Raw genomic sequence first — 27571 nt, 5'->3', positions numbered from 1 at the left:
TGTATGAAATTAAAGTATATTTCTCTTTTGAACTAGACAGGGGCTAGGATGGGGAACATGAGGAACAGGTGAACTGCACTAATCGAACATGCCAAAGATAGGAAGGAGAAAGGAAGGCTCCAGAGACTGATTCAAGAAGATGAAGGAACAATAAGGAGCGAGCAAGTAAAGGATATTTTGTAAGAGTAGAAATTTTCAAGGCTTTGGAAGTGAAATAAAAAATATTTATTTGTGTATTATACAAAGAAGCCTTTATATTTCATACAAATAAGTCTTCATTTATATTGCCAGTGTAGATATTTAAGAAATGTAATGGTTTAAAGTTAGAGCACCAGCCAAAAAAAAATGATCTTGTAAGTGATATTTTGGAGTTGGAGGAATGAGTAAGGAATATAGAAAGTTAGGAGATCAATTATAGTAGGCTTTTTAATGTCCTGTGAGAAATCAGAAGACCTGTATTTGACTCTTATCTTGCCCCTACCAGCTTTGTGACTTTGGGCAAGTCATTTAACCACTCTGTACCCCAAAGTCCTCAGCTATTAACTGGGGTTAATAATCTCTATTAAGGATATTTGTGAGCATCAAATGGGACAACATACATGAAATATCCTTGCAACTCATGAATACATGAGTAAGTGCTCACGTTTTTACAGAATTTAAAGACTTTGTCTTCATCTGAGTATATACTGCACCTGGAAGGTGAGAGGGAAGAAAGGAATAGTAAGTGGTAGGAATAATTGTGGTCATGAACTTATTAAAGCAAGTTCAGAAATAGTTATGGGTTGCCTCAGTGGGGAAAAAGGAGGTAGGAGAGGGTCTCCATTAATGGAAATAATATCAAGAAGAATCAGAGGGGAATGCAGAGTATAGTGTTGGTGAATGATGCCTTGGGTATCAGAACTGATCAGGTCAGGCAGAACTAGTCAGAGTAGCCTCTGTGGGTCCACTGGTGTGAAAGCAGGTGCAGGATAATAAATACAGAAGCAAAGTAAATAATACAGGCAATAGGCTGTCTGATACTTGGGAAGCCATTTTAATAATAGACTAAAACGTAACTAGTAACCCATTGCCATCAAGTCGATTCCAACTCACAGAGATCCTATAGACAGAGTAGAACTGCCCCATAGGGTTCCCAAGGAGCGACTGGTGGATTTGAACTGCCAACCCTTTGGTTAGCAGCCAAGCTCTTAAACACTGCACCACCAGGGCTCCAAAAAATGAGAGACTAAGGAAAGATTAAATGGCTGAACAGTACAGTTGATAAAAGAATTTGACTTCACTAGAAAGGTACAGTAAGACAGTTTAGTAATTTTTGTGTTGTTTTGATAACAATGACTGAGAAATACCTTTGAAGAGGACACTTAGAAGTATGAAGAGCAGTGGTTTGCATGAGGCAGTCCTCTCTTCAGGTTTCCAACTCTTAAACCACTCAACAACTTCACAAGACTGGATACGTCATATCGTTCTAATGACATAAGGGCAATGGTGGGTATGAACTGTTGCTGTTGCCCTTCAATAGGGAAGGCCGCCTGTATACTTCATCAGTGAAGAATTGGATTTGGGAAGAGGTCTTGCTAATCAGTTTGCAGATGGAATTGGAGAAGTGCAGAGCCAGAACATTGCTCCACAAGTTATTGTTATAAAAGGAAACAGCTCATATGTTCCAACCATGAAAAAAAAAATTATACTCTGAAAAGATGTCATAAAAACTACTTATTTTGGAACATGAACCCTTCAGAGAAAAAGGGGGAGAACTAAGCTCATGTTAGATTCTCCTACTTAAATTCTTTTACACATAGGGTAAATAAAAAGTCCTGGAGTCGTTGTACCAAATAATTAAAATAAGTATGTCTTGAACAGTAGTCCTCCCAGTAAAAATGTTTATTAAATACTAGAAGGTTAAGTGGTTTGCATTCAAATCACAAATAACCCACTTTTTTAAAAAAAATAATTTTTATTGTGCTTTAAGTTTACAAATCAAGTCAGTCTGTCACATATAAGCTTATATACACCTTACTACATATTCCCATTTACTCTCCCCCTAATGAGTCAGCCCGATCCCTCCTTCCGTTCTCTCCTTTCGTGACCGTTTTGCCAGTTTCTAACCCTCTCTACCCTCCCATCTCCCCTCCAGACAGGAGATGCCAGTACAGTCTCAAGTGTCCACCTGATACAAGTAGCTCACTCTTCATCAGCATCTCTCTCCAACCCATTGTCCAGTCACTTCCATGTCTGATGAGTTGCCTTCGGGAATGGTTCCTGTCCTGGGCCAACAGAAGGTTTGGGGACCGTGACCGCTGGGATTCTTCTAGTCTCAGTCAGATCATTAAGTCTGGTCTTTTTATGAGAATTTGGGGTCTGCATCCCACTGATCTCCTGCTCCCTCAGGGGTTCTCTGTTGTGTTCCCTGTCAGGGCAGTCATCAGTTGTAGCTGGGCACCATCTAGTTCTTCTGGTCTCAGGATGATGTAAGTCTCTAGTTCATGTGGCCCTTTCTGTCTCGGGCTCATAGTTATCGTGTGACCTTGGTGTTCTTCATTTTCCTTTGATCCAGGTGGATTGAGACCAATTGATGCATCTTAGATGGCTGCTTGTTAGCATTTAAGAACCCAGACGCCACAGTTCAAAGTGGGGTGCAGAATGTTTTCATAATAGAGTTTATTAGGCCAAGTGACTTAGAAGTCCCCTTAAGCCATAGTCCCCAAACCCCCACCCTTGCTCCGCTGATCTTTGAAGCATTCAGTTTATCCTGGAAACTTCTTTGCTTTTGGTCCAGTCCAGTTGAGCTGACCTTCCCTGTATTGAGTATTGTCCTTCCCTTCACCTAAAGTAGTTCTTATCTACTAACTAATCAGTAAATAACCCTCTCCCACCCTTCCTCCCTCCCCCTTCTCGTAACCACAAAAGAATGTGTTCTTCTCAGTTTATACTCTTTCTCAAGAACTTATAATAGTGGTCTTATACAGTATTTGTCCGTTTGCCTCTGACTAATTTCTCTCAGCATAACGCCTTCCAGGTTCCTCCATGTTATGAAATGTTTCACAGATTCGTCACTGTTCTTTATTGATGCGTAGTATTCCATTGTGTGAATATACCATAATTTATTTAACCATTCATCTGTTGGTGGACACCTTGGTTGCTTCCAGCTTTTTGCTATTGTAAACAGTGCTGCAGTAAACATGGGTGTGCATATATCTGTTCGTGTAAAGGCTCCTATTTCTCTAGGGTATATTCCAAGGAGTGGAATTTCTGGGTTGTATGGTAGTTCTATTTCTAACTTTTTAAGAAAACGCCTGATGGATTTCCACCAGCAGTGTATAAGAGTTCCAATCTCTCCTCAACCCTTCCAACATTTATTATTTTGTGTTTTTTGGATTAATGCCAGCCTCGTTGGAGTGAGATGGAATCTCATCGTAATTTTAATTTGCATTTCTCTAATGGCCAATGATCGAGAGCATTTTCTCATGTATCTATTAGCTGCCCGAATATCTTCTTTAGTGAAGTGCGTGTTCATATCCTTTGCCCACTTTTTGATTGGGTTGTTTGTCTTTTTGTGGTTGAGTTTTGACAGAATCATATAGATTTTAGAGATCAGGCACTGGTCAGAGATGTCATAGCTGAAAATTTTTTCCCAATCTGTAGGTGGTCTTTTTACTCTTTTGGTGAAGTCTTTAGGTGAGCATAGGTGTTTGATTTTTAGGAGCTCCAAGTTATCTGGTTTCTCTTTGTCATTTTTAGTAATGTTTTGTATTCTGTTTATGCCTTTTATTAGGGCTCCTAACGTTGTCCCTATTTTTTCTTCCATGATCTTGATTGTTTTAGTCTTTATGTTTAGGTCTTTGATCTACTTGGAGTTAGTTTTTGTGCATGGTGTGAGGTATGGGTCCTGTTTCATTTTTTTGCAAATGGATATCCAGTTCTGCCAGCACCATTTGTTAAAAAGACTATCTTTTCCCCAATTAACTGACACTGGGCCTTTGTCAAATATCAGCTGTGCATATGTGGATGGATTTATATCTGGGTTCTCAATTCTGTTCCACTGGTCTATGTGTCTGTTGTTGTACCAGTACCAGGCTGTTTTGACTACTGTGGCTGTATGATAGGTTCTGAAATCAGGTAGAGTGAGGCCTCCCACTTTCTTCTTCTTTTTCAGTAATGCTTTACTTATCCAGGGCTTCTTTTCCTTCCATATGAAGTGGGTGATTTGTTTCTCCATCACCTTAAAAAATGTCATTGGAATTTGGATCGGAAGTGCATTGTATGTATAGATGGCTTTTGGTAAGCATAGACATTTTTACTATGTTAAGTCTTCCTATCCATGAGCAAGGTATGTTTTTCCACTTATTTAGGTCCCTTTTAGTTTCTTGCACTAGTACTTTGTAGTTTTCTTTGTATAGGTCTTTTACATCTTTGGTAAGATTTATTCCTAAGTATTTCATCTTCTTGGGGGCTACTGTGAATGGTATTGATTTGGTGATTTCCTCTTCGATGTTCTTTTTGTTGATATAGGGGAATCCAAGTGACTTTTGCATGTTTATCTTGTAACCTGAGACTCTGCCGAACTCTTCTATTAGTTTCAGTAGTTTTCTGGAGGATTCCTTAGGGTTTTCTGTGTATAAGATCATGTCATCTGCAAATAGAGATAATTTTACTTCTTCCTTGCCAATCTGGATGCCCTTTATTTCTTTGTCTAGCCTAATTGCTCTGGCTAGGACCTCTAGCACAATGTTGAATAAGAACGGTGATAAAGGGCATCCTTGTCTGGTTCCCGTTCTCAAGGGAAATGCTTTCAGGCTCTCTCCATTTAGAGTGATGTTGGCTATTGGCTTTGTATAGATGCCCTTTATTATGTTGAGGAATTTTCCTTCAATTCCTATTTTGCTGAGAGTTTTTATCGTAAATAGGTGTTGGACTTTGTCAAGTGCCTTTTCTGCATCAATTGATAAGATCATGTGGTTTTTGTCTTTTGTTGTATTTATATGGTGGATTACGTTAATGGTTTTTCTAATATTAAAGCAACCTTGCATACTTGGTATAAATCCCACTTGGTCGTGGTGGATTATTTTTTTGATATGTTGTTGAATTCTATTGGCTAGAATTTTGTTGAGGATTTTTGCATCTATGTTCATGAGGGATATAGGTCTCTAATTTTCTTTTTTTTGTGGTGTCTTTACCTGGTTTTGGTATCAGGGATATGGTGGCTTCATAGAATGGATTAGGTAGTATTCCGTCATTTTCTGTGCTTTGAAATACCTTTAGTAGTAGTGGTGTTAACTCTTCTCTGAAAGTTTGGTAGAACTCTGCAGTGAAGCCATCCGGGCCAGGGCTTTTTTTTTGTTGGGAGTTTTTTGATTACCTTTTCAATCTCTTTTTTTGTTATGGGTCTATTTAGTTGTTCTACTTCTGATTGTAATAACCCACCTTTGAATTCTCAAATAATCTATTTCTATATTTTTAAAAAGTGAACTTTGAATTCTAATACTGTATCATGTTTCTTTTCCATATGTTTTCTCTCAAATAGAATTAAGTGTAAATTCCTGTAATCTGAGAACATTCTCATTATGATTTTTGCTCAAGTACTGACTTTATGGATGATTTATGACTGTTATACTCTATAACAAGGAATTTAAAGCTTCCAAAAAATTTAGCAGAGTATATAGATAATGTATACAAATTTATAATAGTTAGTCACAAATACCAATATTTTTCTATTCCGCGTTCAAGTATTTTGACTGCTTCCCATGTTTTATACAGTGTGTTAAATGATGAGCAACAAAGAAAGACAAAAATCTCTCTCTCATCCTTGCCTCTCTATGTCTGAAGACACCTGAATATGCACATATTTAGAAATGAGTGGGTGATATTTTCTCATTTTTTGGCTAGGGAGTTTTAAACAAATCTACACACACACACACACGCACACATTTTAATTATAATTAGTTTAGGTTGTTTTTGTTTTGTTTTATTTTTCGGTTTAATTTCAGATGCAAGCATGGACCAAGGCATAGATGTTGCAAACACTATGAAGATAATTGCATCTCTTATTGCATTAAAGTAAGTGCATTAAATTATCCACTTTTTAAACAATGGGGAGTATGTAGAGAAATAACTTATTTATTAAAAAAGAATTTAAAAGTAGATGAAAAAGTTACATTAACAATTGCTATCATTGTATTTGACTTGGAGAATAAGAAATTTGTGAGAGCTAGGTAACAGTTTAGCTTTTAATATTCAGTTACCAGATCCTTAGTGAAATAATTTTTAAATTAACTTATTTAAAAATTAGTGAAAACTTTGAGATAGGAGAGAAGGTGGATACACACACACACACACACACACACACACACGTCAGAAGAATAGTCATTAAAATTTGTTCTTTGTGATGTAGTCTCAGTAGAACTCCATTCTAGAACCAGGCCCCTGGAATGTGCTGGATCAGTAGTCATACACACACACTCCACACAATCTGGTACAGTTTGGTTTGGGACTTGTAAAGCTGTTACATTTTTTAAGGCATTGAGGTAACTAGAGCTTATCCACAGTTGCCCTACGTTGAGAAAGTTAGTTATGCCCCACTCCCTAATATACTGGCATACTAGTTTGTCTCTCCCTACTTGCCCCTTCCCCCCCTCCACCCCACCACACATACACACATTGCTACCAACTCTGGGAGGGAGGTTATTTTCATTGCAGTTATTCTGGCACAGGCGCACTACCTGCTGCAAGTTCCTTAATTGTGGATGGTGCTGCAACAATTCTGATACCTTTTAAAGTTTATGTTCTTTCTTGCAAAGTCTGGTCTCTATTCATCTGATGATGAAAAGAGCAGAGTTGTTCAGTACCCCAAGAGACAGTTATGGGTTGCCTCAGTGAGGAACAAGGCTGTGGGAGGGGTCTCCAGGGACTCTCCCACGTTAATGCTTATGAACGTAAATGCCTGTGGCCAAGTGTTGATGGTGGCATTCACCCAACATAACACTTGCCCTCAGAATCCCCAAAGATATGACCAGGGGTAAAAGCAGTAGAGTATTTTTTCAGTTGTGCAGTGGTTTCTGATACACTCCTTCCAAATCTGATTTCCTCCCCCACATTTAAAATGATGGAAAAAAAAGCAACATTGCTGATATCTTCATAGTCTGCTGGCTCCTGGAGAGTAATTCTTTCCTCCAGCTGAACATGAGTCAAGTTTAAGGGGAAGCTTCAAGAGAGGAACTAAAAGAAGTAGTCTGATTATATCAGAGATATTTGAGAAATTTTTCTTTTAGACAGGTGATATTAAAAAAAAAAATTACATGGCAAAGCTAGAATTACTGAACAATGAAAAATCTTTGTTTTCAAATGTGTACTAGTAATAAGTAATTTATGTAAAAATCAGAATATTATCTCCATGATAATATTTGGAGGCCTGTGGATAAGGAATTCACATCACAAATTTAGTAAAAATTTCTGACAACGCACCTCATTTATTCCTTGGACTCCATTACACCACGTGTTAAATCATAACCCTGAGTAAATATCCATATTAATTACATTTCCCTCAACTCACTATACTCCATTCATACTAACTTTTTGTTGATTCCTAGTACCTGCCAACCTGGCCTTTGTTTTTCCTTTGTGCTTTCTGTCCAAGCTGTCTGGAATCCTTTTCTCATGATAGCTCCGCCTCGTATTAAAATTAAATGCCACATTCTCAGTGGCCTTCCCTTACCACTCAGTCTAATCTAGGTTGCCCTGTTAATTTCTATCCTAGTCCCCTGGTTGTTTCCTTCATAGCACTTACTATAATATGTAATTATTGTGTCTGTTTATTTCTTTACTTATTTCCTGTTCCCTCTACAAGAATGAAAATAAGAACTTTGTGTCCTCTTCCCCATTCTATCCCTAGCATCTAGGGTCATACCTGGCACATAATAGACAGCCAGCAAATATTTCCTGAATACATGAAAGGTGAATGGTTGGAGGGATGAACAGAAAATAGCATGAAAAGATTGTAAAATATGTAATCCTTGAATCCTTAGATTCAAGATTATCATAGGCAAGATGAAAGTGTGAACATTTGCTGTTTTAAACAAATACTAGTTTTAGTTAAGGAAATATGTGGTAATTCACAATAATTGATTGGACAGTTTAATTTCCATATTTTAACCAGTTACCAGGTAGTTTCGGGTATATTAATGAATGGTACTTCCTAATAATTCATTTTGTTTTTTCAAGTCAGCTGCTATCTGTAAATACAAACCTGACCTTTAGAACTTAGTAGGCAAGCACTGCTAAGAGTATACACATTTTCCCTTTCCAGTGGGGGAGAGATAGGAGGAGGTTGGGAGACATGTAGTACAGTATATTGGTTGAATCATATACAAAATATAATTTTTTCTGTTAATGTTTTGTTTTGTCTTAATTGGCATTTTCAGTCTCTAGGTATTAAGTGACATCCAAATTTCATTTTCATAAATGTTGAAATGAAATTGGCCAACATTAGTTATCCTCTCCAGATAGTTCCCTTTGCACTATAAACAGTTGTGGGAAATCTGGGAAATGTTGGCAGCAAATAAGGATTTGTAATGGATTTGCTTTCCCAAGTTTTGTTAGTTAACCTTAAAGCTACAATTCACTTGTAATTTTTTAGCCTGACCCAATTGAGCACAAAAATGAAAACCAGATACAATTATTTCTTTTTCTGGGAAGTTCTTTTAGCCTTATCATTTTACAAAGTTTGTACCAAAGGTCTAAACAAATAATAAAATTATTTTTCGGTTGACAACATCCCTACTCATACTAATGATTAAGAGCAGTTTTCTGTCGAAATTTCCAAAAGCATTTGGTTTTGTTAACTGCTTTTTTTTTGGAATTTCAACACTTTTGTTTCTAAAACTCATTTGTGGTTTAGGAATTAAAAATCCTGATTATTGTCAACAAAATGTCAAGAAATGGAATTTTGGTGCATAGGCAAGCTTGGCCAGTGCTTGTGAGACTTTTTAAGTCTTTGTAAATCAAAGCAAGTATACTCACTCCAAGATTTCACCCTTATTTTTAAGGTAATTGTTTTAACATTATTGTTTGAGGTTTTAAAACTTAATTTTGAAAATACCTGTGATATAAACTTGTATTACATTTTTCTGAATTTTGTTTTGATTTTGAGATAATAAGATTCATATTCTGTCATACTTCAAAATTTGGTTGTAAATCAGATTTTCCTCCCACTTTTCTCTAGGGTTTCATCAGAATGTTTAGTGTGGGGTACTTGATCCAATGCTGCCTCCGAATCCCCTCTGCATTTAGGCATCTGTTTACACAGCCATCCCGGCTATTTTCTCTCTTCTATAATAAGGAAAACTTCCAGCTTGGAGCTTTTCTTGGTTCTTTTGTTAGTATATACAAGGTAAGGTTTTCAGAAGAGGAAAGAAAAATGAGCCATTAAAGTAAGGTACTGCCTTAACTCACCCATTAATTTTTTTTTTTTTTTTAGTGTAAATATCTTGACATTACCAAATATACATAATATATTGGTAATTGAGGTTGGAGAAATTTCTTCTCTTAAAGTGTTACTTAATAACCTTGAATGTGTAGACATATTTGCATTTATGTAAATAATACTGAAGATTCTCAAAGTCTCATTTTTTTTTTTTATACATGGACACTCAATATGAATTTTCTGATACTTATAATATCCAAAGTGATATTCATATGCCTGGTGTATCTGTTTTTCTTGATCACATTTACTGCCTGGTTATTCATTTTAAAATATTCCTGACCCTTCTAGCTTATAGCAACACTTGATAGAACCAGGAAGAATTTTCTGTTGTAACTTATATAAAGAAAAAAAAAATTTTTTTTCACAGTGACTTATTTTCCTCGTCCACCCACTCACTATTCCTCCTCACTCACTATTCCCCCAGCACTCTCTCAAATACCCAGAGTTAACATCCTCCTACCCCTTTCTCCCTGTTCCTGTAAACATGCCTGCACACATGTAAGCACACATCAAAACACATACATAGGGAGGGATTGTTGTCTACACAGTATTCTGCAGCTTTAAGTAATGACCTTTAGTGGGAATCATAAAATCACTAATATGAAAAATCATATTACTGACATATTTTATTAAAAATCTAAAATATAAATCTCAATGGTTAAGTGTGTTAACTAAGGTTGACCTGCATGTTTTTTGTTTGTTTGTTTTGATTAAACTAAAAATAAAATGAATCCTGAGTAAATTGAATCTCGGAATTATTCTGGATAAAATGGTCCTGTGTCATTTTATGTAAAAGTTTAATTATAAAAGGCAGGTATGGAGAAAGTATTTTGAAATGGAAAGGAGAAGTGGAATGACAAACTATAAATAACTAATCCTTTATTATGAAATGCTACTAATAAACATTTTCAGTATGGCTTGATTAGGAAGAATTACTAATATTTTTGAATATACAAGAGTTAATAGTACAGGTTATTGGTAATTATGTTTGTGTTCACATTCTTTTTCACTTTTCATGTCATAATGTTTGTATTTATTCTTAACACAAACTCTTAAATGTTTGCATAAGGATTTTTTCCAACATTTTAGTTTCAGGTTGGTTGTTCTCTACCATTCTGCATATACCAGAGCATGGCTTTTTCCATTTCAATTACTATTTATTAGGTAATACAAACTGATGGTATTGAACTAAGGAAAACACAACTGATCAGAAAATCTCTTACAGAAAATATTTATACAGCATATTCCAAAGCCACCCATGTGCGATCTAAAAATAAAAAATTATCCATGCCGTTGTTATTGATTGCCTGTTTGAGTCAGTTCTGACTCACAGCGACCCCATGTGTGTTACAGAGTAGAACTGTTCCATATGGCTTTCTTGGCTCTAATCTTAACTCAAGCGGGTCGCCAGGCCTTTTCTTTCCTGGTACCGTGGTCCACTTTTCTACCGTTGCTGCTCAGACTTTTAGGTTAGTAGTCGAGTACAAACTGTGCCAACTAGGGACCTTATCTATGCCATTGTCATCTTAGTGAGAATGTAATTAAGAGTGGGGCAGGCAAATAAATCTCAATTCTTCTGTGCCTTCTTGGTGAGCTGACCCTTTTTTCATTTTGTGATGTTCCTGTCTATCCCTGGTAATATTTTCTGTTTTGAATTCTACTGTGCCTGATAGTAATATAGCTACTGTAGTTTTCTTTTGATTAGTATTTAATGGTATATTGTTTTCTTGCTTTTCCTTTTAACCTTTCCTCATTTTAAAAGTTGTTTGTTTTAGACCATGTATAGTAGACGGCACTGGGTTTATAGTATAGGCAGTTCTACTCTGTCCTATAGGATCGCTATGAGTCGGAATCGACTCGACGGCACTGGGTACTGGGTTTATGGTCCTTTTGTTTTTATCCAATTTGATAACTTGTGCCTTTTAATTGGCCTGTTTAGACTATTTTCATTTAATGTACTTTGTAATATGGTAGGGCTTAAATGTACCTTTTTGCTAATTGTTTTCTGTTTGTTGCATGTTTTCCTTTCTACTGGATTGAGTATTTCTCTATGACTCCATTTTATCTTTACTGTTGGCTTATTGGAGCCCTGGTGGCACAGGGGTTAAGAGTCACAGCAAGGTACAGCTACTAAGCTAAGGGTCAGCAGTTCAAATCCACCAGCTGCTCCTTGAAAATCCTGTGGGGCAGTTCTACTCTGTCCTACAGGGTAGCTATGAGTCATAATTGACTCAATGGCAATGGGTTTGGTTTTTTTCGGTGTTGGCTTATTGGAGCCCTGGTGGTGCAACAGTTAAGGGCTATGGCTGCTAACCAGGGGGTTGGTGGTTCAAATCCACTAGCTGGTCCTTGGAAACCCTATGGGGCAGTTCTGCTGTGTCCTATAGGGTCACTGTGAGTTGGAAGCGACTTGACGGCAATGGGTTTGGTTTTTTTTAATTGGCTTATTACTTATACCTCCTTTTTAAAAATTTAGTGGTTGCCTTAGGTTTATAGTAAACATTTTTAATTTATCATAGTCTGTCTTTAGATAATATTATACCAGTTCAGGTACCATAAAACCCACTGCCATCGAGTCAGTTCTGACTCATAGTGACCCTATAGGACAGAGTAGAACTGCCCCATACAACACTATATTTCTGATTTTTCCTTAATATCCTTTGTGCTATTGTTATCATATATTTACATTTACATATGTTATAAGGCACACAAAACATCATTACTATTTTGCTTTAGACTTTTTTGCTATGGGGCAGAGAAAGTTTTAGGCCTTGTGGACTGTATGGTCTCTGTCACAACTACTCAACTCTGCTGTTGTAGCATGAAAACAGCCATAGAAAATATATAATGAGCGAGCATGGTTGTGTTCCAATAAAACTGTATCATGTTGAATGTAGATTTTCATATGTCACAAAATATTAATCTTTTAATTTATTTTTCACCATTTAAAATGTAAAAACCATTCTCAGCTCTTGAGCCATACAGAAACAGGTGGCAGGCCAGATTTGGCCAGTGGGCCCTAGACTGCTGACCCCTGCTTTCAACAATTAATTTACTTTTAGAGCAATTAAAGGTAACAAAAAATGTCTTTTAACTTTAACGTCATTTTTACCATTTTCAGAGCTCTTCATTTCTTTTTACAGATCTAAATTTTTGTCTGACATTATGTTCCTCCTGCCTAAAGAACTTCCTTTAACATTTTTTTGTAGGTGGTGAATTTCCTTAGCTTTTCTGTATCTGATAAAAGTATTTATTTTACCTTCAGTATTGAAATATATTTTCTCTGGGTACAGAATTCTGGTTTGACAGTTTTTGGTTTATCCACCTTTTTCTCCTTATGAGAGTGGGAGTGACACTCTTTCTAGCATTCTGTATCTGGGCAAAAGTGGAATTTTGGGATTCATTTTGAAAAATATTACAATAAAAATATTATGTATAATTTCTTAATAGAGTCCATCCAGAAGAATAACTTTATAACAACTTATTGTTCATAATTTTCCCATTCATGTATTCAGTTTGATTTAGATGGGACCACCAATTTACCTCTAAGGTTACCTAGTGGAGCACTGTAATGAGAACATTACAATGTTTTTGTTTTCATGAATTATTTTCTAGGTGTAAAACAACTCAAGTCATTGTATTTTCTCTTTAATACAGGGTACTAGTTGCTTCCTGCGCTGGGTCAGAAACCTGGATGATGAACTGCATGCTATTATAGCTGGTAAAACAATGATAAAAAAAATGAGTAATTATTATTGTATCAATGGGAAATAGGAATGAATAGGAAGTATCTTCCAAATTCACCCAGTATCTATATATCTTCCTTTCTTGGTAATAAAATCCTTACTGTGGCACTAGTCCAAACATTTTGTGTTTGCAAAGTTAAACATATCAAGTCACTCTTGGCATCTGATATTTTGAGTAGGCAATACAATAGGTTGGCTCTGTGACCTGCTACAGGGCCAGAAATCTTAGGGAATATGTCTCAAAAGAACATGAAGACTTAAAATATTACATAAATGATTAATAGAAGTTTAATTAGATTTCTTTAAAAACTGCATTTTTACCACTGGCAAGAGAGGCATATATTTTAATAATATATATATTTTTGTATGTTAGTATTCTTGCCTCTACGTTCTTTGACTCTCCATTTGCAGAAAGAAGGTAGGGCTATAGAGAGGTGATGATACCACTGAAAATAATTTAAGCTGTTTGGAGAGTAGTTGAATAAATGATATTTGCATTTGAATTCAGAGATGATACCAATAGCCTTTAAAAATTATTTTTTTTTAAGTCATTATATTTGATTAAGCCACTACTTTTTTTTTTTTAGCTTAACTTATAAAATTTCTTGTATTGTGTGTATCAGGAGTGTTGGTTACTAACTCTGAAGGTCAATTTAAAATTTAGAAATATGTGATAATACAAACTTACCCCATTTTAACATCATCAGTTATATTACTATGCTTAAATATATTTTAAGAAGAGACAGTTCTACAAAATGATTCCTTCCTATTTAAGTGAAGTGATTAACATTGCCAGATGATTTAATAACAAAGAAATACTTTGAGATCTCATCAGTTTTTGCCTTATTTATTGTTTCAGGATTTTTGGCAGGTTTATCAATGATGTTTTATAAGAGCACAACAATTTCCATGTACTTAGCTTCTAAACTGGTGGAGGTAAGTAAAAATTTTTAAGCATGTGTCACTCCAAAAGATACAGAGCTTTTTTAGCTGCTGTCTTACTGATTTAGCAGCAAATATATATCCTAACTGCAGAAGCAAATTCTAATACTTTGGAAGTATTTAAAAAATCAGTTCTTGTATTTGTGTGTATGTGTGTGTGAATTTTTAAACATATACAAGTGTAGAAAGTGTAGTGTAATTAATTCTCATTCACTCATCGTCCAGCTTCAGTGATAATCAGCACTTGGCCTATGTTGTTTCTTCTATACCCCCCAGAGCTGAATTATTTTAAAGCAAATCCTGGACATCCCATCATCTCATTTGTAAAACTCAGGCTAAAGACTCCTTAAAACAAACAAATAAACAATACCTTCAAAGTATAACTACAATACCATTATCATAAAAAATACATTAAAAAATAGTAACTCCTTAACATGATCATATATTCAGTTAGAATTTAGATTTTCATAGATTTTCTCATAAATGTTTTTTCGTAATCTGTTTGAATCAGTATCCAAACAAAAGTCTCTTAATTTACAGCAGCTGGTAACCTCTCTCTCTTTTTTTTTTTTCCCTTGCTTTTTATTTGTTGAAGAACCATGTCATTGGTTACATGGAATTTACCGGATTCTGGATTTTGCTGATTGCATCCTCACTGGTGGTGTTTAACATGTTTCATTAATCCCTGTCTTTCCTGCAAACTGTTAATTAGATCTAGTGGCTTAAGCAAATTCAGGCTCTTCTTTTTTTTTGTGGGGTGGCAGAAATACTTCAGAGTTACTGTGTGGGTGAACTTTCTATTGCATCACATTAGGAGGCATAAAAATATCTCCTTGTCTCTCTTTTTATGATGTTAAGATTGCTCAGTGGACTCAGGTGTTGGAAGAGCCAACATGAGATTCCCCATTAGCCTTTCACCTAAACTTTTTAGCAGACATTAATGATCATTGTTGCTACTGGTCATCTCGTTGGGGGTTGCAAAATGGTAATAATCTAATATTATTGTTTCTTCTGCATTTATTAGCTGCCATTCTTCTAAAAATAAGCACTTTTCCTTATCAACTATTTTATTACTCTGAAATTTTTTTTTTTTAGAAAAGACAAAATAAATTTCCTTTATTTACCAGTGTTCGGAATGAGTTCATTGCCTCGCATCCTGCACAGTTGACTTATGAGTTTTTATTTTCAGCTATCATTATGAAGACATAGATTTTAACATATTTGATTTACTTTAGCCTATTGCAGTCATTATGCCCAAATTTCCTCACTTTTGGCCATGAAAGTCTCTTTAAATTGACCCCTGCTTCTTTTTGGAGCCCTGGTGGCACAGTGGTTAAGAGCTTGGCTGCTAACCAGAAGGTCGGCAGTTTGAATCCACCAGCCGCTCCTTGGAAACCATATGGGGCAGTTCTACTCTGTCCTATAAGGTTGCTATGAGTCAGAGCCAAATCAACAGCAACAAGTTTGGGTTTTTTATATTTTTGGTTCTTTTTGGTATAATCCTAGTAATCTCAGATAGCTTTCTTGTCTTCTGATAAGACAAGATGCTCCAGGATCATCAGGAACATTTCCTGCCCCAGACGGGGAATCAGCCTTTTCTTTAAGAAAAGCCCTAGTTTTTTTTTTTTTGGTGGGACATGGTATTTAGAGACTTCAGTCTGAGTGCTAGAGGTTTGTTGCTCCCAGAGTAGTAACCAAGTAAGTGTGTGTGTGAGAGAAAGAGAGATTGATTGCTTGAAAGACAGGCAAGAGCTAGATCATGTAAGATTTTAACAACTGGGGGTTAGGGTTTGATTTTGTTCTCAGAGCAACTGGAAGCCATTGGAGAGTTTGGAGCATAGAGATGGACTGTTTTAATTCATATTTTAAGAAGAACATTCTAGGTATTATATGGAGAATGGATTAGAAGGAGGCAAGACTGGAAGCTGGGGAGAACGGTTAATCACAGCAGTAGAAGGTGGCTTGGATCAGGATAGAAATTTAAGCTTACCATGCCCTTTTGTGGATTTAATGACTGTAGTGCAAAAGACAGTCATTTTTCTATGATTGAAGTTAATTTTATATTAAAATGCTGTATTATTATATAATGAATACTATATAAAAATCAGCTATGTAGACAGTTTTTTCTAGGAACTTTTAAGTCAAATGCATATATTTATTAACCATTATATTCCCATTACTGTGCCAGGTGCTGGTAAACATATAGAAGAAGTATGGGCTATGATCCCTGCCCTTCATTAACTTGGACTCTGATTCAGTAGATAAGTTTTATTATAAGAAATAATTAGGAACATAATTATTACATATATCAAGAGATACCTTTTCACATAGAATCTCTATGGTGCCATTCTACCCCGTCTGAATTACATTTTCTTCAACATGAATCTACCAGAATATATCTGTACCTCATAATATGCTGTTATGTTATTTTCAAAGTAATGTCTCATATATGATTGCTTATCTTGTTTCCTAAGTAGATTGTAACTCTTCGTACATATCTTACAGTCCTTACGTATCCCGATCCCTGGCACACAGTTCACATGTATTTACTTCTCACTGTACACCTTTTGAATGATTCATATGTAATGCGTTCTCCTGATTACTTCCTTTGTTGCTTTCTCTTTGGTTATGGAAGCTTATGTGGGTCACTGAGGACTTCTTATGGCAAATCAGATGGGATACTATTAATAAACATTATATTCGACAAATATTTTAGTATTCTGGACTGGGGTAGGTGTTAAAGACAATACACAGATGAAAAAGAGAAGGCGTTGCCATCTGCCAATGATATTTTTTCAGTTGCCATCCTTTTTATGTCATTTCTTCTTGAAGCTCCTTCCACCCACTGTAACATCACTCTGTCTTAGTCCTCTTTGACTTTTCTTACTAGTCTTACTTTAGCTTTTCCATGTTTTAGTAAACACATTTCCATGCATTATCCCTTGTTGTAGCCATATGAAATTGCTGGCAGTTCCCCACACATACTGGGTATTTTCATGCCTGCCTGTTACCCCTGCTTTTCTTTTATCTAGTTGTTGATCTTATGTATCATATAAGATAGCACTATTAAGAGTGTGGTCAGTAGGCCAGTTCTAGTCCATGAATTCTTTGTTACCAGTCACAACAAAATATGTTTAGGAATCAAGAGTAAGCATTTAGAAACTTTTATAACAATTGGACAGAATAATATTTTGCCCTTTGAATCTAATATTAAAAATTTGGGCTTGGATTTTGTATTATCTTTTTTAAGTTCTTTTATTTAGTAATTTATTTTTATTGTATTTCATATAAGTATGAATCCGTGACAGATTGGAAATGAAAAAAGAAAAACGTGCTCTTTCACCAGAGACGGTTGAGCAGCACTGCTCTGTAAAATGCAGTCTTTTCTGAAATTCTCCGTGGTCCTTTGTCCTAGATAGAGTAATTGCTCCCTCTTCTGGGGAGCCAGAGTGATACAGATACATATGTATACACACACATACCACTGGTACAGCCTTCGTCAGCGTGTATTGGTGATTTCTGTTATGGCCTAACTATGTTTTATTCATTTTTTAATCCCTAGCTCAAGCACAGTGCCCAGCATATAGTTGGCATTATTAAATGTTTACTGAATGAATGAATAGACCTAATAGGGAAGGGAGGACCTTGAGCACTGTACAAAAAGGCTTTGAGAAATAAATGACATAAAAGGTAGAAATAAATGACATAAAAGGTAGAAATAAAGTGCTATTGAATTTCACAGAATAGTATTATCACTTTCAGCTGGGGTTAGGAGCAAGGAAATGAAGGAAGGGGAAGGGGTGACATTTAATGCTGTCATGGTAGACGTGACATGATTTGAGCTCCCAAGAATCGTTAGGATTTGGAAAGGTAGAAAAAACAGTTGTAGGGCAGGAGCATATTGCTCAACTATATGTTTTTTTTTTATACTGTTAATGCTGCTTAAAGTTGTTTTCTTTATAAATCTTGCATTATGCTTGTTTTGTAGACAATGTATTTCAAAGGCATTGAAGCAGGGAAGGTTCCCTATTTCCCCCATGCAGATACTATCATCTATTCCATCTCTACAGCAATTTGCTTCCAGGCAGTAAGTATCTTTTTGAAATGAGCTGTAGAGTTATTTGTTTCTAATGTACATTAAACCAATGGGAGAAGAGTAAAAGCCTGAAAACATCTCTCTTCATTACATTTTATACTATCTTGGTTTTTTTTTTTTTTTTTTTAAGCAAGATAGCTTGCAAGTTTCAAATAGGGCTTTGAACTGGTTCATTCTGGGTTGAACCCCTGCTGAGAATTTGCATTTCCACCCCAGATATGCTGAATCAGAATCTACAGTTTAACAAGATCCCCAGCTGATTCTTATGTATAACAAATTGTGAGAATCACTGCCCTACTAGTGGTGCAATGGTTAAGTAATATGGCTGCTAACCAAAAGGCTGGCAGTTCAAATCCACCAGCCGCTCTTGGAAATCATATGGGGCTGTGGTACTCTGTCCTGTAGGGTCACTATGAGTCGAAACTTGCTTGACAGCAATGGGTTTGGTTTTGGGTTTTTTGGGCTCTCTTAGTGGTTTTCAGAATTGGTCCCTAACCAGCAGCATTGGAAGAAATGCAGATTCTCAGCAGAGGTTTCAAAGCCCTGGTTTCAAATCATTGAACATGTTAACTTAATGGGACAGGTCCTGTTTTATGAATATACCACTTTCTAGGTTTAAATAGAGTTTAAATAGAGTACAATTTATAAGTAAATTATTGCTCTAGAGCCTGAGGTAGAATGTCCCCATTTAATTACCCTTCTTGCAGAAAAAAGTTACTATAGGCATAAATAATTTCATTTCCTCAATTTTGCTAAGGGTATTAGCAGTGGGGGAGAGGGGAGAATCTAGTTTAATAGAATTATCCATTTTCTTTAAATTTATAATCATCATTGATATTAATAATTTGGAAGCTGTTGCAAAGTTTTTGGGACAGGTTTTATTGGTCTCTCTCACAGTAATGCTGCCAGGTTGATAACTTACTACTGCTAGCAAGGTATCTGCTATCCCGTGGGTACTCAGTAAATGCAACCTGATAATAATGACTATTAACTCAATTATTATTTTATAAGCAATATTTCTATTCGAAGGCATATTTACAAAGATTCTTGATAGTTATATTGACTTAAACAAAAACATGCATTTATCATTATTGCAATCACTGTCATTTTGAAAATACAATGAGAAATAAAAATAGAGATAAAACTACTCTCTTGTCTAAAACTGCTGATAATATTGCTATATACTAAAAGAAGTCTCCAACTGAATATTCTAATCAGGCTGTCATGGAAGTTCAGACTTTGCGGCCATCTTACTGGAAGTTCCTTTTAAGGCTCACTAAGGGCAAGTAAGTGCTTACAATGTTTTTGTTTTAGGTGACATGCATTTCCTTATTTTTAATCTTTATTGAAGAATAATTCAAATAAAAATACTATTCACCAATTTTAAGTTGACATTATGATGATTTTTCACCCATTCCCGCTTCCCATATTCCCTGGTAACCACCAATCTTCCTTTGTTTCGATGGATATACCTATTCCGGATATTTCATGTAAGTGGGTTCATACAGTATTTGCCCTTTAGTGTGTGGTTTATTTCACTCAGCATGATGTTTTCAAGGTTCATCCACGTGTGGCATGCATCAGGACTTCATTTCTCTTTATGGCAGAGTACTAGCCTGTTTTATACATATTCTACATTTTGTTTATCCATTTATCTGTTGATGGGCACTTGGGTTGTTTACACCTTTTAACTATTATGAATAATGCTGCAGTGACTATTGGTACACCTGTGTGATTTTTGAGCAACTGCTTTCAATTAAGATGTTTTCACTGCTGATAGAAAAGAAGCATTTTCCATAAAAGGATTATGAATCTTTTTGTCTTCTTGAAGGAATATTCTTTCAGTGGTAAAGTAGATGTTGAGATATAAATCAAATATGACAAACTTAATAAAAACAAAATAGGGTATTCTTTTAGTGAGCATTATTTTGACTGTTTTGTTCCCTGTAATGCTTTAGATATTTGAAGTGTTCTAGATTAATGTGTTATCTTATTAATTGCTAATTAGTTGCTGCATAGCATTTTAAGTCTAACTAATTTAAACCTAATCTTACTCTGTTGTGTCTTAGACATTTGAAAACCCATATGTTGTTTGCCTTTTAATCATTAAATATTTGCACATTTGGATGTGCTTTCTTTTAATCGTGAGATATTATTTTGGCAGTTATGAGAGATACTACATTTAATATTTTATTTAACTTAATGTTTCTCAAAAATCTTAGAACTAAAATATGCTATCTTTGTCAACTCATTAGAATGCCTTTCTCTTAGAGTTTTTGTCCCATTAGTAAATGTTAGCTCATTCATTTATTTAGCTTCCCTTGATTTCATTCATTGGCGAAATTGTAACGGACTTAAGTTTCTACTCGACACAAATAACGCTAAAAGGGTTTGAAGTAGTGATGGTAATCTCTGGGGTTTCAGGCCTGAGGATCATATCATTAATAATACATGGCACAGTGAATCTGGAGGAAGAGTGTCTGTGTGACTTTGGAATCAGTAATTGATTTTAGGTCTTTTACCATGTCAGCCTTTTTTCCCATCCCATGAAATAAATATAAGTTGGTTAGTGTGAATTATTTTATTTTTAAAATTTCAATTAAGTACTTGTTCACCTTCTGTTTTACAGATTTGCCATCATGAACAGAAAAGTCCTTGATGTATTTGGTACTAGTGCATCTAAACACTTTCAGGATTTCATCCCCAGGCTGGATCCAAGATACACAACTGTAGCACCAGAGTTGCCCATAGAATTTTCTTGAAGATGACTGTAATTTATTAATGTGACTAAATGTCTCATCCTGAAGAGTTAATTATGTTGAATACAAAGAAGGGGGCCCGAGCTCGAACTTCAGTGTTATTTCAATGACAAATGCTCTTTTTTGCTTTGTTTTTGGTTTTTTACCAATCAGAAATACTGAAGCTTTTTAGAACGGTCTTGCTTAATAATTAAGCTCCCTCTGTAGCCAGAATCTGATTCTGGATCACTGTAGTAGTTGGCATTATGATACATTATCGATTAAATTATGTCCATAAGCAAGTTAAAATTATCTGTGTAGAATTGTAATAACGAATAAGAGTATACTTAAAATTACTTCAAAAGATGTCTTTAGTTCATTCCAATATAATTCTTGGTTGAAAGTAAGAATGTTTCTTACATTTTAGGATTTTTAAGGATCACGGGTATATGGATTTGGTCTTTTTTTTTTTTAATTGGTAACTCTAGTGGTGGAGTATTATGGATTTGAAGTAACTCTTCACAAACAGTGCTGCTTTAGTATAGAGTAATTTAATTGGAGAAAGTGGCCATTTTACTTCAGGGATGCAAAAGTGAGTCACATATCATTTGAATGAATGCCGTGGGAGCCATGTTCGTTTTTCCAGGTAACATCATCTCTGTGTCCATGACTAGTTGGGCTATTTGGCAACGTAGCCAACCTATGTACTGGCAGGTTAAGAACAACTGGAAATCTGATGAAGTTGAAATGTCCAGTTTTAATCTTTTACAGAAGCATTACACTTGAATATTTAAAAAACTGATGAAGTTACTTTTAAACCTCCTGTGGATTTTTTTTTTTTTTTTAATGGATTTATTGAAGCCCTGGTGATGAAGTGGTTACGAGTTCAGGCTGCTAACCAAAAAGGTCAGCAGTTCGAATCCGACAGCCACTCCTGGGAAACTATGGAGCAGTTCTACTCTGTCCTATAGGGTCAGTATGAGTCTGAATCAACTCGACAGCACACAACAACAATAACAGCATAGACTTATTATGTTTGTTTTCATTCATAGGGACTGAATTCTTTATAGCTAAGTTTGTATGCCATTGTTGTGTTAGGAGGGATCAAAATCCTATAGAACTAAAATAGTTTTGGCAAGTTTGGCAGCTTGTTCCCTCTCAGCTGTTTCACCAATATAATGGATGTTTTAACTAAAAAAAGAAAATATATATATATGTATGTATATATATACACACATACACACAGGTTGTTAAAAAGTCGGTTTCATCACTAATCGGATCCAACTCCTCCAGCTTCCCTTTTTTAAACAAAGTTATTGTCACCATATTTACTGTGTTAGAATAAAGAAGTGACAAAATATAGTCACTGCTGATTATGAAAGTTAGTTCAGGACAGCTGTGACTGAAATATGATCACTTTTTAGAGTTTTTCAGGGAAAAAGTTGTACTTTTCTAGGCTAATAAAAGGCTTAAGTGGTTGTGATGTCTACAGTATGTAATGTATAGGGATGATGGTATATTTTTTTAATATAATTTTATTGCTGAAAAGTTTTTAGGCCGTTGTGAATTATGCAGCAGAACTTGTGTTGCAACAGGAATTATTACACAGACTTTAAAAATGCTTAATCCCTCATATTCAATTTCATCAAGTGCTGTGTACTTCTGTTGATACGTAATCCTATCCTTGGTTGTTATGGCAAATTGAAACCCAACAAAAAGACAAACTCTGATACCTTGGTAACAGAGAGAGCCACTTTAATTTGGCCAAAACTTTGCATTGTGATTAATGTATTAGACTTGGCCTATACTATCAGGCAGTATTGTTAAAAGGTTGTTTTGGCTTCAGACTTCAAAAGAGATTAATAAATTAAATTTAAAATTTTTATTCCCTGGAATCAAAATGATGATTGGTATTTACTTTTAAAAATGAAGTGTTATAGCAGTGAGAAAGCCCTGCTGCCTGTACCTCATTTTCTCTACTCAGAAATCATGTTTATATTTTTCCTGTCAGGTTAAAAAAAAAAAAAACATTTTAACTCATAACTTACTGTGTTTAATGAAATTAAAAGACTATGAGATCGAAAGACAAATTCTATTGAAATTTGCTGAGATTGTTTAGTAAAATTTTGCTGGTCAAAATGGTGCATTTCTATGATTTACTTTTTTTTAGAAATTGCAGTCATCTTTTATTTTACATAAAATGTGAAATGAAAGCCATCATATGGCAAAATAAAATAATGAATGTATGGCTTGACTGAATAGTTAACTAACTTGCACTGGTAACTAGAGAAGTCCAATTTGATTTTGTTGGCACAGACCACAGTGTTGTTCTTCAGGCAAACACAAGGAAACTGTTCTGGCTCCTAAAGACAATCAAAATGACTATCTTTCTACCTCTAACTAATCAGATATTGATTACAACCTCTTGGCATCATAAATAAAGTCAAGTAGATCTCTCCATGCCAAAACATGTTTTTGGGTCCATTTCTACTGTGAATAAATCTTGTCCATTGTAAGTCTCTACCAGAGCTGATTCCATTCAACACTAATATGCTGCCTTTGTCTTCTCTCCATCTTTCTGTGGTCTGAAGAAAGGGCTTTTCGGGCAATGGTATTATTGTCACTCCATTTCTTTTTTCTGTGTCGTTAAAATCGTAGACCTAATGCCAACCAAATAAAAACCAGGGTTGTTAGGTAACAAATTATTTCAAATCTATTAGATTCTTATTAGTTTTCCAGCTAGTTTCCCTGTCCATTTTATTATTCATTTCTGAAATAACACCTTAGGGTCAGTTACCTTTTTTCATAAAATCTGTGGTTGCTTCTGTAATTTTTCCTTGTTCTTTAAGCATAGCTGTTTAGAATAATTTCTTTTAATTTAGAATTTTATCTTTTTATTCTTTACTCTCAGATGTTATAACCCACTTTTATCCAGGACCCACATATTTTTTGTGATAGAACCAAAGGGGCAATTGTCACCCTGTGTTTTTTGTGCTGAGCCTGAGTATTCACCTCCTTGTGGAGTATGTGTAGGCTAGCCTTTGATTGAGTTGTTAATGCTGGCACAATTGTTTCTGCTTGTGTTTCTAAATCCTCTGCTAATGAATAAACCCATTGCCTTCCAGTCATTTCTAACTCATAGTAATCCTACAAGACAGCGTAAGATTCCACCAGCTGTTCCCTGGAAACCCTGTGGGGCAGTTCCACCCTGTCAATTTCCTTTAAGGGAGCTTTGTCCACTTGCCTATGTCACATCCTCTCCTGTGGTGGTGACCAAGAAGCTTCTCCACAGAGCCAGAGGGTAAGTGCCCACTGGAAGTGACCAGATTGTTCTTGCTGCCTTTCAAGCAGAGAAGCCACAAAGCCCAGAGATTCCTTGAGTTCTTCCTGTGATTTATTTTTATTTGGTTAGGTAGAAAGTAGTCTGACAGCAACCAATTCATTCTTACGTGGGTGGGTTTTGCCCCACAACAGCAAAAGTGTTCATTTCTGACTAGGGACCTTGCTGAGCTATCTAATGAACTTTATCTTTCCTACCACGTTGACCTGTTGCTATTTTATCTCCCTAGTACTCATTTTCAGGAGCCCTGGTGACGTAGTGGTTAGGAGCTCAGGCTGCTAACCAAAAGGTCAGCAGTTCAAATCCACCAGTTGCTCTCTGGAAACCCTATGGGGCAATTCTACTCAGTCCTATAGGATTACCATGAGTTGGAATCAACTCAACAGCAGTGGGTTTTGTTTTTACTCATTTTCAGATAGAGAATTTAGATAATTGAAAATGAGTGACAGAAAAAAAGTAAGGAGAAAAAACATAAATGAAAGCTTTCTGTAGGGCTGGGCTGAGAATGTGGTGAGTGATAATATCACCTTAATTGTGGAGGCACTGGAGGCTGGTCTTACTGTTGTCTCAACCTATACATTTCTCCTTACAGCCCGTTGCTCTTGTTGCTCTGTCCAGCCCTGCAGTTCCTTCCTGTAGAAGTAGCAAGGAAAAGAGTAGCAGGGATTGAGGTGACCCTGAAATTAGAATATTGACTTGGACTCTAGGGCTGTGTAGTATTTCACTCAAGTAGGATATGAAGGCCTCAGGATTGAAGCTTGTTTCTGTGTCAGGCTGTAGTCTCAGGTGACTTTGTAATAGCTCTGCGGCTCTGAAAAGGGTAACTCCAGAGAAAAGAGCCTGACATTCGTATGTGACTTCTAGAAGCAGAGAAGAGACAGAACTGGGTTGTGATGTAGCATGTGTACAAGGGCTGCAGTGGGGAAGTGAGTAGCCTTAAGCTTACAGCTGTGGTAACTAAGGGTTTGTGTTAATTTACATTGAGAGAAAAGCATGTGATTTTTAAGTGGAGGAAATAATATCTGCTCTTTTGGAAACCTCTCCCTTGCCTTGGAATCCTTATGTCTGATCCCTTGTTGCCCCTCCCTGACCACTCCTCTTCCCTCCACCTCTTGCCTTTCTCTGCTTGCTGATGTTAATTTGTAAGCTGTGCTCCTTTGGACTAGAGAGCTCTGTTGAGACCTTTGATGCCAACTTGTGAGGCAGGGGGCGTTAGATGGAAGGGATCATGAAAATGGAGTAAACAGTGATTTTTTTTTTTTTTTAATGTAACTGCATTTCTTAGGCAGAATGGTTTGGAGGATAATTGCACGGATGTGCAAAGAGACATTTCTATATATGTGGGACCTTTATTTCTAGGACAGGCTCTTCTTATCTCAGCAATCCGATAATATCACTTGACTGGAATATATTGTGGCTAGATAGAAAGGGCAAGAGCTCATTTCATATCTGCTATTGCTTTCTTCATTTTCTTCCCATCTTTCCTTCCCCCAAATGTGTCCTAATTGAATAATGTATTGGGCTTTATCCCTTGTCCCTGCATCCCTGAAAAGCCTGGTATAAGCTCAGACATGTATGCCATCTGGCCAATAGTGGACGGAGGCATTAGAGCCAGGTGCAATTCTTACTTCTTTCTCCAGCTCTCAAACCGCTGCAGCTTGCTTGACTTCCCATCAGTTTTCTCTTTAGTTTTGCTCCCCCAGAAAGTACAGCGTAACTTTTTAATCATGTCAGAATACCCAGATGGCAGGTAATAGGATGTTCCTTGGTACTGACCATGGATATACAACATGCTGTTATCTACCTTGCTTTAAATCCCTCTCTGGTTCTGGAGTTCCAGGCTTCCACAAAGTGGGCAGATAGACCTGTGGGCTGAATTTGCTCTGTATTGTTACTTCCCTTGGTGCCTTCATTTGGACCAGGCAATCTCTGTGACCTATTTCCTCTATGTCTATTAAACTTTTTTCAGTTATCAATCAACTCCTTATCTGAATTTTGTTTTCAAATATGTTTTGGTCCCCTAAGAGGACCCTAAGACCATAGGGAGGGATTGGTGTCAAAGGTCTAAAAAGGTTTAAAGGATGGGACAAGAAGAGGCTGTTAATGTGCATTTCAAGCCTTATCTCTTCCCTCCCATTTCTTTTGTTGCTTTCCTATTATATCTTTTCAGTTTATTTCTTCAGTGTGAGCTCTTGAGGGAAAAAAAGAGATACTTATTTTTCTGTTTATTTTAAAGACTGGTGGTGCCCGCCCCTTCACTCAGCCACTCATGTCAGGAACCCATGGACCAGTGGCACCCACCTCTCCTCCTAGCCACTGGTGCCGAGGGCCCGCAGGATGGTGACACCCACTTCTCTGCCTAGCTACCCATGCCAGGGACCTGTGGACTGGCAGTGTCCCCTCTTCTGTCCGCCCAACCATGCTGGAGGCTCACACTGTCTGCCCACTTCTCTGCCCAGCCATCTGCACTGGAAGCCTGTGGGCAGGTGGCGTGCCCTCTTCTACCCACCCACCCATACCAGGAGCCCATGGTCTGGTGGCACTCCCTCTTCTATCCACCCACCCATGCTGGGGGCCTGCAGATGGGCAACGCCCACTCCCAAACCCAGCCGCCTGAGCCAGGGCCTGCAGACTGGCAGTGTCTGCTTTTCTGCCTTGCTGCTGGGCACTTGGGGACTGGTGGCACCCCCTCTTCTGCCCAGCCAACTGTGTCGGGGCCCCAAGGGCCAGGAGCAGTTGCTCCTACACACAGCCACCCACACCAGGGGCCCACAGACCAGTGGCACCCACTGTTCCGCCAGCCACTGGTGTCAAGAGCCTCCAAACCAGAGGTACCCTGTCCTAAACCCAGCCATCCGTGGCGAGTTCTGCAGGCCAGTAGTGCCTCCTGCTCCCTCTAGCCATCTGCACTGGGGCACGAGGACAGGTGGCACACCCTCTACCACATTCCACTATAGCAAAAAGGGGCACACTCCCCTAGCAGGTACCATGGACCAGCAGAATCCCCTGCCTTGCCCTCTGCACTGCCTCCCTGCAACCAAAGACTTGTGCCTGCTACGACCACCCCCATGCAGCCCTGCCTGCCCAGGAGAGGTGGTGAGAGTTTCTGTACCATCCACCTGGCAACTGATGACCTGGGTACCCTTGCACTGATCACCTGGCAGCCAGCAGTGCACACACACACACAACACCCAATTCAGTGACCACTGAAAACACTCCCTACACCCATGCCCA

General features: G+C 36.9%; 1 protein-coding gene across 5 annotated transcripts in view; it reads left to right on the top strand.

Moving 5' to 3' along the window:
- Positions 1-26954, top strand: part of TMEM135 (transmembrane protein 135) — a 273707-nt gene extending 246753 nt beyond the window's left edge. For 4 of the 5 annotated variants that reach the window (XM_049889600.1, XM_049889599.1, XM_049889598.1 and 1 more), the window contains 7 exons: positions 5985-6054; positions 9215-9382; positions 13133-13196; positions 14081-14157; positions 18152-18250; positions 19478-19545; positions 20889-26954. In XM_049889600.1, the coding sequence (XP_049745557.1) occupies positions 5985-6054; positions 9215-9382; positions 13133-13196; positions 14081-14157; positions 18152-18250; positions 19478-19545; positions 20889-21021 (679 nt within the window). In that variant the 3' untranslated portion in view covers positions 21022-26954. The other variant, XM_049889601.1, reaches the window with a different exon arrangement.
- The last annotated feature ends 617 nt before the right edge of the window (positions 26955-27571 follow it).

This window comes from Elephas maximus, chromosome 7 (genome assembly GCF_024166365.1).
Source record: "Elephas maximus indicus isolate mEleMax1 chromosome 7, mEleMax1 primary haplotype, whole genome shotgun sequence".
NCBI lineage: Eukaryota > Metazoa > Chordata > Mammalia > Proboscidea > Elephantidae > Elephas > Elephas maximus.
This window is presented reverse-complemented; position numbering and strand designations above follow the sequence as displayed.